This window comes from Nanorana parkeri, unplaced genomic scaffold, assembly GCF_000935625.1.
Source record: "Nanorana parkeri isolate BGI_ZX_2015 unplaced genomic scaffold, ASM93562v1 scaffold746, whole genome shotgun sequence".
Classification (NCBI taxonomy): domain Eukaryota; kingdom Metazoa; phylum Chordata; class Amphibia; order Anura; family Dicroglossidae; genus Nanorana; species Nanorana parkeri.
Window position 1 is genome coordinate 690341 of NW_017307014.1, and position 18659 is coordinate 708999.

At 40.3% G+C, this 18659-nt stretch overlaps 1 protein-coding gene across 1 annotated transcript in view; it reads right to left on the bottom strand.

The window, feature by feature from the left end:
* SLC22A23 (solute carrier family 22 member 23) overlaps positions 1–18659 on the bottom strand; it is a 131309-nt gene that overhangs the window by 4787 nt on the left and 107863 nt on the right. Inside the window, exon 9 of the mRNA XM_018564355.1 lies at positions 16780–16903. Within this exon, the coding sequence (XP_018419857.1) occupies positions 16780–16903 (124 nt within the window). The remainder of the gene's footprint in view (positions 1–16779; positions 16904–18659) is intronic.

The window sequence follows — 18659 nt, forward strand, 5'->3', positions numbered from 1 at the left end:
AAGGTCTCCATAAAGGGGACCTGTAACTGTAATTTGTTATTACATAAGGTACTTATTAGCACCCTATGTGATAACAATAAAGTTAAGTGGGGGAAAAAAAGTGGAAAAAAAAAAGTTTAATTTTTTTCCCTCACAAAATAAATAAAAATGTACACACACAAAACATGAAAAAACCCACACATTTTTTTAAAAGTCCCCCACCCCCACATAGATGCGCAAAAATGCGTTAGATGCGCAAAGACGCGAAAACGACGATTGCTCCAATTATGCTGCACGTGTTACATATCGCTGCTAACGTCGCAGTGAGAGCAATCATTGTAGGGCCATCAATCACTGATGACACTAAACTGATGAGCGGTAAAATCTTTTAAAGCGTCGCCTATGGCCAATTTTGGCTACGGTGTTTTTTTGCAATTTCGCGGGCGCACGCAATTTTAAGGCTTAACATGTTTGGTGTCTATTTACCCGACGTGATCCCGCCTTTTATATTTTACCAAAAAATTGGGTAAAAATAAATGTTTCCTAAAATAATAAAGGGAAAGCCATTAAAAAAAAAAAATATTTGGTACTTTTTTGTTATATAGTAAAAAATAAAAACCCCAGTTGAGATTAAATACCACCAAAAGAAAGCTCTATCTGTCCCCAAAAGATTCAACAAATGTACATGAAGGGCAAACTTGTCCTGAGAAAAATGTCATTACCTGGCTTTCAAAGGATTAAATCATCTGTAATCACTAGCCAGGAACAAACATATGCAGCAGAATTTCCGACGCCTGTGCACACTTGTTCTGGAGAAGTGTCTCAAATTATTGGAAGGCGGCCCATTAATTTCTCTTAGCACAGGTCTTTTCTTCAAGAAAACAACATATCTGGCCACTTATTATAATTATGTTTTTTAGTTATGGTTACCACTAGAGGGCAGGCAGTGACTGACAAAGACAAGACGACAAACTCTTTCAGAATATGTAGACTAAAAAAGCATGTGATTTACATACAAATGAGCATATCCGAATGCAGTGAACTAGCCCTGACCCTGCACAGGTAGACAACTCTGTTTTAGTTTTTTTTCTGCTATGGATAGTTATATGCTTTTCTAAAACATATGTCTATACAAGCCACTAAATAAAAGGAGTGTACATTTCACAGCGTGTAAGAGGAAAGAAGAAACGACTGACATGGCCAACAATAGTTTGTCCAGGTAAGAACTCCACCTGGGCCTCCAGCCAAACTGAAGAGTACTGTGGCTCATGTTATGTTTTATGTTCTCTGAGGAACAGAGACTTTCTGGGCATTCTTCCAACTAAGACAACACAGCAGGATCTTCTAAAACACAACATTTTTAATAAAAGGCAGCAGTCGCTGTACTAATGTTAAAACGTTAATGCTTTAGTAGTTGTTTCCGAGACCTGTCTAAAGCACTCCCATGTATCTATTTGGCAGATGTCAGTGTAGGACCTCACTACAATGCCGACAAGTGGAAGAAGGGAAAAAATACCAGCACCACAGTGCACCAACTCTTCTAATGGGGTTATTACAAAACACGCAAAAGCCTTCATATTCTCTCTTAAATTGCTTTTGCTTATGTAAAATCACACTTGAGGCTCTGAATAGATTCCGGTGTACAGCCAGAACTTCAGAATATAATAGACTGGGGACATTTTCTTATGCAGCCTTTCTCAACATTTTTATTCCAGAGATATCCCTGAAATCATTCTCCGGGAACCCTTGATAAAATGCATTCATCAGGGGGTGAGGGCAGTGGGAATTCTCCCCCTTACATTGTTGGTCAGTGGTGAAGAATGCTCCCCTTACATCAGGACACACACACAGTGGGAAGAATCCCCTTACATGGGGGGGACACAGTGGGAAGAATCCTCCTTACATCTTTGGTCAGTGGGGAAGAATGCTTCCCTTACATTGGGGGGTGGGGGGGGGAGGGGGTCAGTGGGAAGAATGCCCCTTACATTATTGGTCAGTGGGGAAGAATGCTCCCCTTACAGTAGTGGTCAGAATACTATCTTAATTGCTAGCTAAAAAGATCATTGGTGGTGGCTCTGCGAAGTGGCGTTGGACCCGGAATTATGTAGACACCATCGGAAAGGAGGTCTATCAACCACAGTTCAAAAAACCCCTGGAGGAACCCTGAGGTTTTACGGAACCCTGGTTGAAAAAAGGCTGCTCTAAAGAGTCCCTGAAGATATGCAACACTGTGATGGGCAACAGAAAATGAATGTCAGAAGTTACGTTTGGTCAGTATTTTTTATATATTACAAATATTCTAATATATTAATGTCTCTAACTATGTAAAGGAAACCAGTATTCATGTATCCATTTAACAAAAGACCATAAAAAACTGTCAGAACACTGTGCTGCTCATAGTTCGCAATTACCTCTTACTTTTTCACCTGAAAACATAACACATTGAATGTGAATGGTTGTTATTGGAGCCATTGGACATATAAATCTGGGTGTTTTTGCTATGCTTGTGCCTGTGGATGCTATACAACAGCATCCACAGGCACCAATATATTGAATGTGCCAGACTATTGGATATAATGAGTTAAAAAAAAAAGATAAGGCTCTATGCTCCATAAGAGTTACAACTAATTAACGTCTGGGATTTACCTGTTCCCTTAGTGGGAATATTTACCAGACAACAGCAATCAGGGGGTTTCAGATCTAGATATTATATGATGCAACAACAATCAAATGATGTGAAATAAGTCCTAAAGAAAACGACTCACTGCTACTAATTCAAATATGAACTGAATGTAAAAACATTATAGTTTAAAGCAAAAATATTGTTTAATATGTTTTTTTAAAGGTCGGTCACTTTTATAAAATATAATATTTGATCATCATTGTGTTGCCATCATTTTCTGCAGAAGTTGCTATTACCAGTGTTTTTATATTCTGAGGTTAGAAACGTTTCTCAGATAGGGCCTCCAGGGAGGGTATGTAAGACAAGCTCTTCTGCAATGGGATAACATTTATACTAGTACATGAATGTGCGCTAACCACCCAAATTAGATAACTGTAAGGAAGAAAAAAAAAAGTTCTATAATGTGCCTCAAACGCCCCTTTGCTTTCCTATACTTGCCTTCCCTTTGCCCTCCTGCCAAGGGAGCACAGAGAAGAATGCCTGTTTAAGCGAAAGTCATTCTGGTCATGTTACATAGGATTAAATATATGTACAGCCTCATTTTTTTTTTAGTTTGGGAGAGTAGTGAATGATTAAGGCCCCATCATGATTTTCTTTGCTTTGACAGTCAATGTCCCATAAGAGGCATTTCCCTTCACTCTCTGTCCTCAGAAATCCCCTTTTAGACAGTTGTCACTGCAAAAAGTGTCGCTATTTGATAATTTCCCCAAACCACCAGTTCTGGTAGCAACCTAAATTTTGGAACTACCATCACTTTCTGTCCCAGAGACAGTGGACACCCAGACATACAGAGAGTGTACATCTTCCCAATAGAAATCTGACAAGGGTTTCAACACTTCTGCATTCTATCGAAAACTAAAATGTTTTGGCTTTAATGTATTTTTTAGGGATTTCCCACACCAAGTGACTATTTATAAATAGAGAGTCGCATGATCTTCCATGCCTGAATGTCCCCTTTTAGACAGTTTCACATATCCACAGACAGGCGAATGCAGTGGCAGGAAGGTCAATGTATATAGACCTGTAGCATAAATAGATGAGAGGCGCTAGGATCTTTTATTTAGGTGTCCAACAATTAATAAAAGTTTGTTTCATGGCGCTTAATCCCGCTGAAGAAGTTCAACTGAAGCAAGAACGGGGGAGCCAACAGACATAGACGAGTCTAAAGTGGTTTTATTGATAATAATTCAACCTGGGAGGGGTGGATATGTGCAAACCACAGGTCCACATAAAGTGAAACTAAACTCAGGAATTAAATCTTAAAATAATGCACCCGATGTACCCTACACACTATGTATGTACTATTAACAAAAATGTAGCTTGTTTGTGCATGATCCTCAAATCATCTTTATGCTGACACTGTCCTTCCTTCTAGAGGATGGCTTATTTTTCCACATGGTCCCTGAGTGTGTTGTAAAGAGCTATCACTCCAAGCTCACTCCCATGATGGACTACAATCTCAATATAAATTAGTAAACGAAACATGAGATTGTAGTCCATCATGGCAGCAAGCTTGGAGCGGTGGCTACTTTACAACACACTCAGGGAACATAAGTAGTTATATAAATAGTCATAAGCCAGAAAAGTGTGAATCTTTGACAAAAGAGAGTGTCCATGCTGTGGACATGTATCCAACAGATAGAGCAACATAGGCTGTCTATTCAGTAATAATTGACATAAAATCTGTAATTTAGAGCTGCTGTGTCAGATCCATTTACAAGTGACTAGCAGAAATGTAGAGCAGGTTGAGGCAGGGTAGATTGCATTAAAGGAATGGAGTGGAACCTCGAGAAAAGCCCCCAGCAGACTATTACTTGGGAGGGAGAGGATGATGGCATTTTACTACAAGCCTTTTACAATATATAACATCAAATGCTAACGTTGTTTCATAGGAGTGGTTTTCTTTTTCTACAGTCAGGTTTTAACTTGTAGCATATTATTTATTACTCAGATCACTATATGTAACACAAAATCATAGAGGCTGACCCAGAAGAAAGCGTTGTGGCTCATATTACTGCCCCAGGAGAAACTTTTAGCAGCAAGCCAGACTGCTAGACATGTTATATATATATTCCCAGGCTGACATGGAAGACAGCACAGTGCAGGGAAATCAAGCTTAAAGTCCACAAGGGTGACTATGTAAGACCGTATATTATAACCTCTTTATAAATCACACACACCACGGTTGATTTACTGAGAACCTTCACTCAATAAATTGTAGCTGGGTTCACTTCGACTAACCAATCATGTGCAAATGAAATATATAAAAAGGGAATTTTGTTTTTTTTTACATGTTTGGATAAATTAAGTGAAATGAGTGAATATTCTCAGCTTCATTAGTAAAAAAAAAAAAGCCCCACTGTGTTGTAAAGAACAAAACTGAATTTTTGTTATAAAAGTACCTTTTAACCCCTTCCCAATCAATGACGGGATTGTTCAGTCTCGATCGTTCAGTTCAATAACGACCGATGACAGATTAATCCTCTCATGCTGTACAATGAGCGCTGGTCCCTTCACAGAGTTACTGCTGTTGCTGGGTGCCTTGGGGTCCGAGGCAGACCCTGAACAGCAGATTCGGTGGTCACAGCACTATGATCACAGCAATAGCTGAGTGCTGTGATCACAGAGCAGTGACAGCCGTTAAGTTGTATTGCAGCTCACTGTGTTGTGGAGCTGCCGGCTCAGTGTGTTACAAACTGATACAAAGTATCTCTGAGCCCCAGTAAATAAAAAAAATAACCCCTTAGTGCCCCCAAGTTAAAAAAAATAATACATTTTAAAAATAAAAAACATTTTTTTCTCTCCAGTGCATTCCAGCACGGTTAGCTGCTGAAATGCACTGGATCGCATACTGTCCGACTCCCTGCCTCCTGGGGCAGGAGTGGGAGTGGCGGTGCAATTAAGTCACTGGCACCACAGTCACACCCCCCTGCCCACAGTGCGACTTTTGCAAAAACATTGCAAAAAATAGTACAAGCACCCTACCGCCCCAGAATGCAGGGAGCCAAACAGTATGCGATCCAGTGCGTTCCAGCAGCTAACCGTGCTGGAACGCACTGGAGATGGTGTGAAGGGGCCCTATTGGGTTGAGGGGTAGACTCTTTGTTCATTTTTTTATCATTATCTGGGTCTCCAATGGGTTGACTATTTTCACTTCCTGCCCCTGTGGCTACACAGAAAGCTGATTCTGCAGGAAGTTAAACACATTAAACATCAAGGAACAGCATCCATTGTCAGTTATTAAATCAACATTTAAAATACCTTTAAAACCTTTAGACTTTTATATCACTTTAAAAGGATATTTCCCCATTTGGCACATTGCAATAAAAGTATAACGGAGCCACACTAAAGCTGGCCATACACATGCAGTATATTATCGTTCAGCCCCATGGACTGAACAAGAAACATGCTGGTTTTCCACATCCACACTGAACAGCGTGGATGGAAGAATTCCCCCACCAGGCCATTTCATTCTGACAGCAGCAAATGTGGCCATGTCAGAATACCCAAACAGTGCCTATAGCGGATTGCCTGCAGTGACTTTTTGGCCAAGATTTTTCAGACTAGCACCTTGGACAAAAATTGACTGAAAAATCAACTTTTGATGATTAGAATGCAGACGGGGCAGAATTTGGAGAAAATTTGAGCAGTGTATAACCAGCCTAAAATGTAAAATAAAGTTTTGGGCTGCTTCAGATTTCCCTTTGGATACTAAAGAAAAGTAATATTATACTTTAGTATGTAATTGTATCAGATGGTGCCCGGGCATGCAGAGCACTTATTGCACAATCATTTTTCAAATAAAAAGTTATATATCGGTCACTCATTTGTTGTGTCGGAGGAACAAGTTCTTCTGTTGCATGGTGTTTACACAGCCTGCTGTCATTCTCTGACTGGTAAAACTATGACTCAGGAGAATGCTATACTTTCTGTGAAACCTTCTACATACTTTCACAACCTGTATTGCTAGAAGCTTTTTCCCTACTTTTACAGTGGCGGAATACAGATAGATCTAAACAACTGCCACACTAGCTGGAATCAATACTATTATTAACAGAGTTATTCACAAAAGGGTGAAGAGTTTGGAGAAGTCAGGAGAAGTGAACAATCTAGGACAACATAGCGGATTTGGAAAAAGTCTCCATTTCAGCTCACTTTCCAGTTCAGCTATTTTGTCCTAGATTGTTTACTTCTCCTGCCTTCTCCAAACCCTTCACCCTGTTGTGAATAACCCTATAATACGATGTGATATAATGATCAGAGAGAAGCAACAGAAAATATTAGTATGGATGAAAGCTGCAAACTGTAATGTTTTGTTAAAATAGTTAAAACACGCAAATTGCCTTGAAAATGAACCTGTCACCAGGCAATGGACAAGTATTTACATGCCCTTAACAAGCATTCATTGAACTTTAAAACACATCCTTCCTTTTGTTTTGATGCACCAGGAATGTATTTAGCTCATTTAAAATTAGGGTTCAGTTGGGCGATAACAAGCAGTAAATGACCTTTAAGACTGGCCCTTGCAGGCACTGTGAAGCAATTTACCCTTAAAGTTCACAGCAGAAACACTAAAGTTGTCCTGGCCACTCTCTTAGCAGCTCAGCTCCCCCTGCTTCCCTATCTTCAGCAGCTTTTCAACATTCTCATCTCACAGAGCAGGTGCACTGGCAGGGGGAGCTGGGCTGACTTAGATAAGGACTTCGGTGCCTCTGCTGCGAAGTTTGAGGATGAATTGCTCCACAGTGCCTGCAGCTATAGACGTCAGTAGGGGCCAGTCTTGAATGTCATTTAATGCGTGTTAAAGCAACCCTTTTTTTAAATGAGCCAAATACATTTCGGGTGCATCAAGACAAAAGGTGTTCAATGTCTTACAGTGTTTTTTGTTTCTGAATCAGCCACTACCTGAATAAACAAGCCTGTCCGACGCGCCTCCTTATAGCTCAGACCTATAGCTCTGCAATCAGCAAAGCTCATGCTCCCTGCTAGCTGGACCTCTGTAAAGAAATCACCACACAGGGAGCAAGGGTCCCACCCTGAAGCAGGACAAAGGCTTTTCTACTCTGCATAGAATCTGTGATAGATTGTGAAAGAAAAACGGTAAGACTTTGTACACCTTTTGTTTTGATGCATATGGAATTTATTTGGCTACTGTAAACTGAAAGTTCAATTGGGCTTTAAGAATATGCAAAGACTTGAATGTCCATTGCCTGACCACAGGTTCGCTTTAAGAGAAGTACACTTACAATTTCAGGAACCTGACATTTTTGAAAAAAATGACTTCTAATTGCTTACACTTCAACTGCTCCAATTTCCCTAACTTGTAAGGAGAGTGCCAAGTTTTAGAGATGATTCCCGGGTGTACTTGTTCAGCTGCTGTGGCTTTCTAAAAATGATTTTAATTTACGTGTCACCTTATATATAATGTCTTGCATAAGTGCAAATCCTCTATTCCACTCATTTCACATTTGTGCAGATAAACAGAATGATTATCAGCAGAGATGGTCAAAACCACATTTTCTTGACAGATAATTAGCCCCTGTATAGGCACCTTTACTCTTTATCTCTTATTAGTATTTCAATAAAGCTTTCACCTTTAACGATTCCAGCTGCCAGAAATTGTTGTCACTGCACCTAATAATCAATCAGTGATTCAGAAAAGGATGTTGAGAGGTCCAGGAAGGGAGGTGGGAATCTTGTTTTGGTTGTCTATTTCAAAGTATTGCTTAGTGCAACACTGCCTGGCCCCCAAAAAAATGTCTCCACCTGCATTTCGGGCAGTGTTATGATCTGGGGTTGCTTCAGTTGGTCAGGTCTGGGTTCAGCAATGTTATGTGCCCAAAAAATTATGTCAGCCGTCTACCTGCATATAGTGAATGACCAGGTTTTTCCATGAGTGGTTTGTTTCTTCCCTGATGGTACGGAATCGAAGCGATGCCACAGCGAATGCGTGTTGTAATTACAACTAAAGGCAGTCCAAAGAAATATTACAATGTGTGACTGGAGTGTGAGCCTGGAGTGTGGCTGATGAAACCCTGAGACAGAATCTAGCCAAGACTGAGGCACAGGTCTATGTGCATGATATTAAGTGAGAACCTAAATATGTGAGTGTTATTATATTTCTATTTGTAATAAAGAGTCTTGTATCGTTTTATGCAATGTACAAACCAGAGAGAACATAAATCCGACGGGACTATAACGAGTATTTGGACCAAGCTGACATATAATTATTATTATTACACAGGATGTTTATAGTGTCAACAGTTTGCACAGATACAATACAAATCAAGACTAGATGGTAAGGAGGGCCCTGCCCGTGAGAGCTTATGTGGGTTATGGTCAGCACAGCAAGGTGAGCAAGGTTATCAGAAAGGGTGTAGACCAGGGGTCTCAAACTCAATTTAGTCAGGGGCCACTGGACACATTTTTTAGTCCCGTGGGGGTCGCTACTAGATACGGTACCAGTTTTAATGATAAAACACACTCCCCCCTCCATCCTTTCCTTCCAAGCACCCTCACCTGCTTCCATCTGTGCAGAGAGGAGGCACATCATTCCCTGGTGATCTAGTGATGATTAGTAAGGTCTAGTGCAGAACTTACTAGTCATCCATCATTTGGCCGGAGCTCGGAGCTGACCGGAGCAGCTCTGCGGTCTGCATGCTACAGAGATGCAGACCTTGTAGCTGCTCCCGCAAGTCGGGCACGCGATCCGTGACCATGTGTCCAACATGTCAGCTGGCTGCGGGCCACATAGTACAGGCTGGCGGGCCGGAGTTGGCCCTCAGGCCGGTACTTTGAGACCCCTGGTGTAGACAAACAGAGGTTGTTAGGCAATCAAGTGGTGTTTGATGTGGATATTTAAAACTACAGAGCACCATAGGTTTAGTGTAGGGAAAACACAGAAGATACACTGCATTGAAATGCAGTCTTTGTGGAGAGTGACACTTGATATTACATAAGATTGTGGTTATTATGTGAAATGTAAGCAATTCAAGTCCAGCAGTTTCAACCTGATATGGTGCAAAGTTAAGCGGTAAGCTGCCAGAGGTGGAAAAAAAAAAGAAGAAATGTAGGTTAACATTACATTTCAGAGTTATAAAAAAAATACCTTTTTCAGGGAAAGAAGTAACGTTAACAAAGTAAAGTTAACAATTCACAGTTGTTCTGCTGCAATGTAAGTAAATTAAGCCTTGAAAGTTTATTCTAACAATTCCTACAGGTGTCCCAACTTTTGTGATTACTCACAAGACCTCCGTCTGTATAAAAGCAGTGCAGGAACAGAGTGTGTTACTACACCCTCCTAAGCAATATTTGGATGGTATTGTACTGCAGGAAGTAGTATATTGCTCTCAAAATGGCAAGAAACGGGCAATCAACAAAGGAAGACAGACAGACCATTATAACCCTTAAAAGTGTAGGTCTTTCCTTTAGAAAAATTGCAAAGAAAGCCAACGTGTCAGTGAGTACAGTTTCCTACACCATCAAAAGCCACTTGGAAACTGGAGGAAACTCTGACAGGAAGAGGTCTGGCAGACCCAAAGTCACAACAGAATTAGAAGACAAGTTCCTGAGAGTCAACAGTTTGCGTAACAGGCGACTCACAGGAAAACAGCTTCAAGCACAGCTTAACACTGATCAAAGAAAGCAAGTCTCAGTATTAACTGTGGAGAGAAGACTTCGAGCTGCTGGTTTGACAAGTCGAGTGGCAGTAAGAAAGCCATTGCTATGTTGGCAAAATAAGAAAAAGAGGCTTGCCTGGGCCATAAAGCACCACCAGTGGACTACTGAAGACTGAAAGAAGGTGTTCTAGACTGATTAATCAAAACTTTAGATCTTTGGTAGGCGAAAGGATGGTTCCTTGGTGTATGACACCAACTGTCAGACATGGAGGAGGTAGCGTGATGGGACGGGGCTCCTTTTCTGGATCCAGAGTCGGCGACTTGCACAAAGTGAGTGGCACCCTGAACCAAAACTACTACCACAGCATTTTGCAGCGCCATGCATACCCTCTGGTGTACGCCTAGTTAGTCAGGGGTTCATCCTACAGCAAGATAATGACCCAAAACATACCTCCATACTCGGTCAGAAATATCTTAGAAGAAAAGAACAAGACGGTAGGCTTCAAATCAGGGAATGGCCAGCACAGTCCCCAGATGTAAACGCCAGAGTGAAAGCAAAGCAACCTACAAGTGCAACAGATTTGTGGGAACTTCTGCAACAGTTTTGGGAAGAACTTTCTGAACAATATTTGATTTCCGGCTGTTATATCTGCAAAAGGTGGCTACTTTGAGGAGTTGAAAATTTAAATTACATTTTGTTAAAGAAAATGATTCCATGATTTCTTTTGGATGTCCAATAGTTTTTTGTTCTTTGTTTTAGTTTCAGAGTACATTGAGACATTAACTGCGCACATTTCAATAAAAACTGGAAAAAGTGGTCGATCTAAAACTTTTGGCCAACAGTGTATATGCATTTATATTGCCAGATTGTGGATATTTATCACATAGCACTGTATAGTGCTGCACATGGATATATGATTGTTTTTATATACTGAGTTTATAATAAAGGTAAGGAACAATAAGGAGTGGTACACTAAGCATTTTACATCAGCACGGGATCTAAAGATTATTAATTAATGATACAATAACACTATACTGTTTATATGCATTAATATTAGTCAATAGTGGTGAGAAAGTCATCTAGAGTGTTGACAAGTGCAGAAGGTTTTAATACTTTATTTATGAAAATTAATTACAAATAGTTACACTGTGACCGTAAAAGGCTATATGTGTCAACAGAAGAATACTATGAATAAAGGTCATGCTGCACTGTTTTCATTTTATTATTTCATAATTATTAATTTCATGTACTGCATGTATTTTAGTCATATAGTTCATTAAAACAAGAATCTCTTGCAATCAGTAATACTTGCCCTGTTCACCTTCCACACCAACCATTACCAGGAGATTGTCCCTGTATATCCATGTGTCTTTCATCGACGTATAGTTATTGTTTTTTTCCTGGTAGTCTGCCAAAGGCTAGTTCCAGATGCAGAGTAAAGGAACTGTTTTTTACACAGAGCAAAAATTCTTGGATGATGATTTGGAAGGTCTTGAGGAATTCCTATTTAGATCTTCACACAGAGGGCTTTCCAGCACCAAGTGGAATTAAACTGCATTCTTAGATAGATAGCAATCAGTTTGACTGTTAAAATTGCCTTTTAGATGCAATTACAGGAGAACATTTTCTATTATTCCCATATCCTCTAAATAGATACACCCGCAGGCAAGGGAAAGTGGTTGTATTTATCATTACTCCAGATACATATGATCGGTTAATCCAGTAGATGTTTGACGGTGGGTTTGGTGGGGTTTTAATTCTGAAGACTTTGAACATGTCTGTCCACAAAATAAAAATACAAAAAACTATGTTTTGGCTTTTACAGTTTATGAAAGTACTAACTGCTAGTGAGGAGGCCTGCAATTCTGCCCTAATGTGTGCAAGAAACCAGGTGCATGCATGATAAACAGGGCTAAAAAGATGTCAGGACACTTCTGGTAAGTTCCAGGTAAGATCATGTCTTTTATAGACGTTCTCTGTTTTTACAGCAAAGACAGAGTACAATACAAGCACATAATCAACCACCAGATGCCTAAACATCAGGTTACCTATCCATTTTGGTATACTGGTTCTTCAAATTCACAGGCAATCTGATCAGACAACATTAATAACCTAGCTTTCTTGCTTGAGTAACTGGCCTTGCCCTTCCATCTTCTAAGCCTCACAGTTGGCTAGTGAAGCCAGAAGCCACTTATTATAGTGATGTGATGAAAATAGATGCTGGAAGGGGCTGGGCCAGGTACTCAACCTAGGAAGCTGTTGAGTACCTGTTGTGCAAATCAAATTTCCTGTAGAGTCAGGGCATTAAAAAGAGAACAAAGAACATAATGTACAAGCACACGGAAATGACTGCTTAGTGCTGTGAGCATGGATTAAGCAATAATATTACACTTCATGTTTGCTTTAAGTAACTAATAAGCTTTGTTGACATTACACAACAGGCCTAAAAAGATTATGGAAAAATAAGGCCGTTATATCAGCTGTCACTTTTCTTGTCGTTATTAAAAGCTAAAATGTGGGAATACAGAAGTATGAAAAGATTTGCCGACTAAATTAAAAAATGTCAACAGTTTTTTCCAAGGAGACCAGTAATGAGAGAAATAACGGGAATGCCATTGCTAACCTACATTTCAAACGCTGATGTAAAACAAGCACGCAGATCAGTAGAGTCAGAGTGAAGTCAGATCTCCTTGTCTGCATTAGGACTTAGGAAGCCCTGAAGCCAGCCACAGAACAAGTCTTTTTAAAAGGAAACGTCAACAATGACTTTCTCCATATGTGCTCACTACAGGTTTCAATTAACAACAGATGAAGCGTGCCAAGTTGCATTAGAGCAGATGATATGAGAGTGAAGGTACAGAAACCATACAGTGCCTGCATGTACCTTTAACCAGTTGTGGACCCCGAGGGACAAGGTATGCCCTAAAAAATGTAATAGGATCATGTTCCCGATGATACCACCATGTGGTCGTACCATACCTTGGGCATACCTCGTAAACCTGGTCCTCCTTTCTGACATGGTCATTCTGCTGGTAAAACCATTAAAGTGACATTAAACCCACAGATTTTTTAACATAAAACAATCCTGTAATGTGCGCCTTACTGTAATCCATGGTTGTTTCCCTTCTCTTTGATGCTCTTCCTTTTAAAACTGTATCTGTTCTCATGCTTGGAGAGAACTTCCCTTTTCAGCTCAGGGCCCCTTCCTGTAGTGCTGGCTCAGGTTACAGCCTATACAAACGGATACACAGACACCGTGTCTGACAAGGCAGTCTGCTGAAAAGGGAAGTTCTCTCCAAGCATGAGAACAGATACAGTTTTAAAAGGAAGAGCATCAAAGAGAAGGGAAACAACCATGGATTACAGTAAGGCGCACATTACAGTATTGCTTTATGTTAAAAAATCTGAGGGTTTAATGTCACTTTAAGTCCTGCTCTGTTTATCTTTGCAAATGATTCCTGCAGTGAGTGTTTGTAGGCTCATTTATAAATACATTGTAACATTATTATTACAATGTATTTAGACCAGTTCTGTAAACTGCATATAACATCAGTTAAAGCAACTTGAACACTTTTTTACAGTTGTTTTCCATCTTTATTCATTCTCGTTAGGTTTGGAATGTCGCATTCAAATAATAACCCACAAAATGAAAGAAAATGCCTCTATTTAAATTGGAAATAACTATCTCCATTCTTTGTACCACAAACGTATAAAAGCGGGACAAATTAGAATAAAATATATACATTTATTTACACTAACACTAGTTGTTATCAAACACTGCTCCTAAAGACGTTGTTCTGCTAAAACGCATTGAGAGGTGGGACTGACTGACATCATTAGGCAGAAGTCTCAACATGGCTCCGGAAGGCAAGGAAAGTTTCCAGAGTATATACACTGCTATACTGAAGCAGAGGCTAGCACCACTTAATGTGAGAGTTTTAATAGTAAAGGTTTTAGGGGATTTTATAGTATACAGATCTGTTTGCCTTTCATTGCACCTGAGCATGAAAGCTGAGTAATGGTTCTTAGGTGGGCAATTGTGAACAGTGAACGGCTAGGGAGCAGATGATAGTGAATTTAGTTTAACCTTGGAGGAGTTTAAGGAAACAATTTCTGGCCTTATTTTAAAGGAGCCAAATAAATTCTGGCAAGTGAAGCTTCTTCATAATAGGGGCATGGAAGTGATCTATGTTTTTTTTGGCATGGAGGAAGCTAGCATGAGAAAAAAAGGTGCATCTAATTCATTAAAGTGGGGAGGGATGACATGAGGCATATTTTCATTTTTGTTAAAAGGTTTGCTTTAAGTACTTGTATGCTTTGTTTTGTCTGCGTTTATTTACCATACCGGACTCTCTAGCCTTGTAGGGAGAGGATGCTTTAGGCAATAAAAGGATAACTATAGAGTATCTAAATCATAATTAAAAATGTAGAAGGAAAGGCTACAGGTGAGTCATGTTAACCTGGTAACCATTTTAGAGTATGCCTCAGAAATAAAACAGGTGTGTCAGTTTACACTTTGTTATATGTGAGTTTTCAAAGCAACATGACTCAACTAAACAGACCAAAGTTTTATTGCATCAGTCAAAAAAAATATTATTTGATAGTTCAAGGGGAACAATTTTACAAATAATGAGAACAGATACTAAACATGGAATATTTGGATACTTAAATAAGATAGTCCACAAACGTACAGTCACCAAAAGCAGGCCAGGACTAAATCAGCACCTCTATGACCCAGGTTGCTCTTTCAAGGACAAATACAATTCTTAAAGAAAAAAAGGGCCATTCCTGCCCATAATAGCCAGATTTTAAAATTTTTCCCCATATATTAAAGACTCCTCGGTTTCAATATAGATGGTAAGTTGCGAGTTTTCAATAGGTGGACCTACAGCTTAAAAGATACATTCCTGTTAATGAATCTAAAGTGAAAGTGACACTAAAAGAAGGTTAAAGGAGAACTATGAGGTGGGTGCTTTTCACTCACCTCATAGTTCTAGCCGACCTGTGACAATGAGACTTTCACAGGTCGGCTCAGGCGATCGGGAGGTGAGCGAACACATACCGGCGTTCGCTCACCTCTCGATCCTGTCACAGCTCTCTGCCGTGACAGGGGAGGGGCAGGATTCCCCCCTCCCCGCTCCGCCAGCGCTGACTGGCGGAACGGACGGGGTAGGGGGCTGGTACAGCTGTCTTTGCCCCTAGATAGGCAGAGCCAGCTGTCAGTCACGCAGCTGGGCGGATCCCGGCACAATTGTCGGGATCCGCTTCAGCTGCGGCGTCTCAGTATACCGCGAGCAGCAGCTAGCGGTATACTGCGGCGTCTCAGTATACCGCGAGCTACAGCTCGCGGTATACTGAGCCTAGGGTGACGGGAGGATGCTAGTTTGGGTCCTCCCGTTACCCTAAGGAGAACTATGGGGAAAAGACTTAACCTCATAGTTCTCCTTTAAATCTTAAAAATGCATTCAACTACCTTAACTATTGACAAAAATTTATCTTATTTGTGTATCACTCAGCAGTAAAACCTCAAATCATCTCTGAATTGATGCTGACGCTGTCCTTCCTTCTGGAGGGTGGCTACTTTTGTTCCACATGGTCCTCACGTTTGTGTTGTAAAGTAGCCATCGCTCCAACCTTGCTTCTTATAGACTATAACTTCAAAATAAATTAGTAAACTAAACATGAGATTATAGTCCATCACGGGAGTGAGCTTGGAGCGGTGGTTACTGTACACCACACACAGGAACTATGGGGAAGAAAAGTAGCCAGTAGGACTTGTGTATGCGCGGCTCAGTGCACACAAACGCTGACAGGATAGGAAGGGAGCATTTATGACAGAAAGTACATGCAGATTCTCTTCTGCCGTAGAAATCCTACCTGTCAGCATTAATTTTTTTCATTTTAACTTTACTTCAACTTGAAATTTGATGCTTCATAGGCACAAAACCTAGTGCACACTTACAAAATATTTATGGTACAGTTCAGTAACACTTGGAAACACTAAAAACGTGTGTCCCCACTGCTGTTTTTGTCTAATAATTTTTTACTAACTTCCAGATTTCAAAACACTGCTTTCAATAATTTGTAATCTGGAAATTTAGGTAAATGTAGCCATAAGCAGAAACACGATCAAGCACATTCCCCCTATTTAAAATGAGATTTACTGCCTGAATATAGCTATCCATATATATTTTGACAGCTTGTGGCATCGCCATACTGTGGCCCACATAATGTCTTCCTTCTTCTTCCTCTCAACAAGTTGTCACCAATCGAGAATGATACGTAGAAGGCATAAAAGTCTCAGCAAGAGACTTTTTGCAGTGCAATAAGGGTTACAATGGTTGAGTAACACGAAGAAGAAAAAATATCAGGGAAACCAGAATGAAATCAAATCAGAACATGTCAGAGTCTATTCAATTAATAGAAAATTAGATATATAAATTTCTAAAAAAAAAAGATTTGCTCTGAAACAAATATGTGTACCAAAAGATCCATACCTGATCACTGTGGGGGTAATTTCTGAACAGAAAAAAACGCTTAAACTTCCAACAGCATGAGATGAAAACATGCCAATGATTGAGAACACGATGGAGAATTTATTTTTCACAGTCTCACTCATGCCTACAGAAAGAAAAAAGAATGTTATACCATATCATGGTTATACTATGGTTCATAATTAGAAATTGTACTTTGTATCATGTTGTTTTTTGACACCAAAATCGTTACATGTGACTTTCTCATCTGGCACAAGCAGCACATTAATCACTGGTTTGTGAGAGATCACTAGAAAAAGAGTTTGGAAACAAGTGGTAGCTGCCTGGATGCTCCCAGTAACCAGTACCGTGCCGACACATAGGCAGACCAGGCAGCTGCTTGTGGTGCAACATGCTACAGCAGTGCACGGTGTGGGGGATGGCAGATGCAGGTACATTTCCAGCCACCTGAAACCCTTATTATTGCTTGCTGGACATCCTTATTCTTAGCAATGACCAGTAAACCCGAAAGTCAGGGGAGGCACTGAGTCCAGCCACAGGTTTTAATTAGCTATCAGCTTTTTCCAGAGTCGGTGCTGACAAATGATTTGCAATTGTCTGTAGTTTAGATTCAGGGGCGTCCCTACACTTGTCGCTGCCCGGGAGGAGGGGACGGCTGGCGCTGCATGTTACCGGGGTAAGAGCTTTTATAAACCTGGAACACTCTGGCTGGAAAGGAGGCGGCAGGCACACCTCCACACACACCCCCAAGTGACCCAATGAGATGCTGCCTGAGGCAACTGCCTTAGGCTGTATCATTATAAGATTGGCCCTGTCGAGATTACCCGAGGAGGACAGCAGGAACAAACAGTCTGTAAATGAAAGTAAGTATGGATCTTCTTTTCCTGACAAGGAGGAAGAGCAATGCTCCCAATCTAGTAGGTTAAACACATGTAGATTTATCATGATTGCAAGTATTGGTTTTATAACAGAAATGCAATGGCTAGCTGAACACAGTGAAGGATTCAAGAGGAAACAGTAATCATACATTATTTTCTCCCAGCGAAAAAAACATTTTTACCACAGACTGAGACAATGTAAAGTTACTGTACTGCATTCTTCCCTCTTTCTGTTCAGATAGCAGTTCTCTTATAAAAGCTATACTAAATCACAATAGATTGAGGGCTCTTCTTTGCTCCTGCTTGCTGTCTCAAGGGGTAAAAACAGGTAAACCACATATTTAATAGCTCTATCTTTTTTAATTAACCTCTTTGCATTACCGTGTGTTGTAGTGCATTGCGTTCCACAAAAAGTACATGCATCTTTTTTGGTGTCTTTTGGTGCATTAGGCAGGCCATTAAAAAGCATCGGCACCTTAAAGTGACACTGAACTCAGGAGTTAAATTTTAAAAATGCATTCAAGTACCTCAACTAATAACAAAAATGTATCCCTTTTGTGTATCACTCGGCTGCAGATCCTCAAATCATCTCTGAATTGGTGCCGACACTGTCCTTCCTTCTGGAGGGTGTCTACTTTTGTTCCCCATGGTCCCTGTGTGTGTTGTGAAGTAGCCACCGCTCCAAGCTCACTCCCTTGGACAATAACTTCAATACAAATTAGTAAACTAAATGTGAGATTGTAGTCCATCACAGGAGCGAGCTTGGAGCGGTGTCTACTTTACAACACACACAGGGACCATGGGGGAGCAAAGTAGCCCCCCTCCAGAAAGGAAGGACAGTGTCAGCACCAATTCAGAGATAATATGAGGATCTACAGCTGAGTGATACAAGTAAGATTCATTTTTGTTGATAGATAGTGTACCTGAATGTATTTTTGAGATTTAACTCCTGAGATTAGTGTCACTTTAATGTGTGTGCACTAAAGCAGTACAACACTGAAGGGG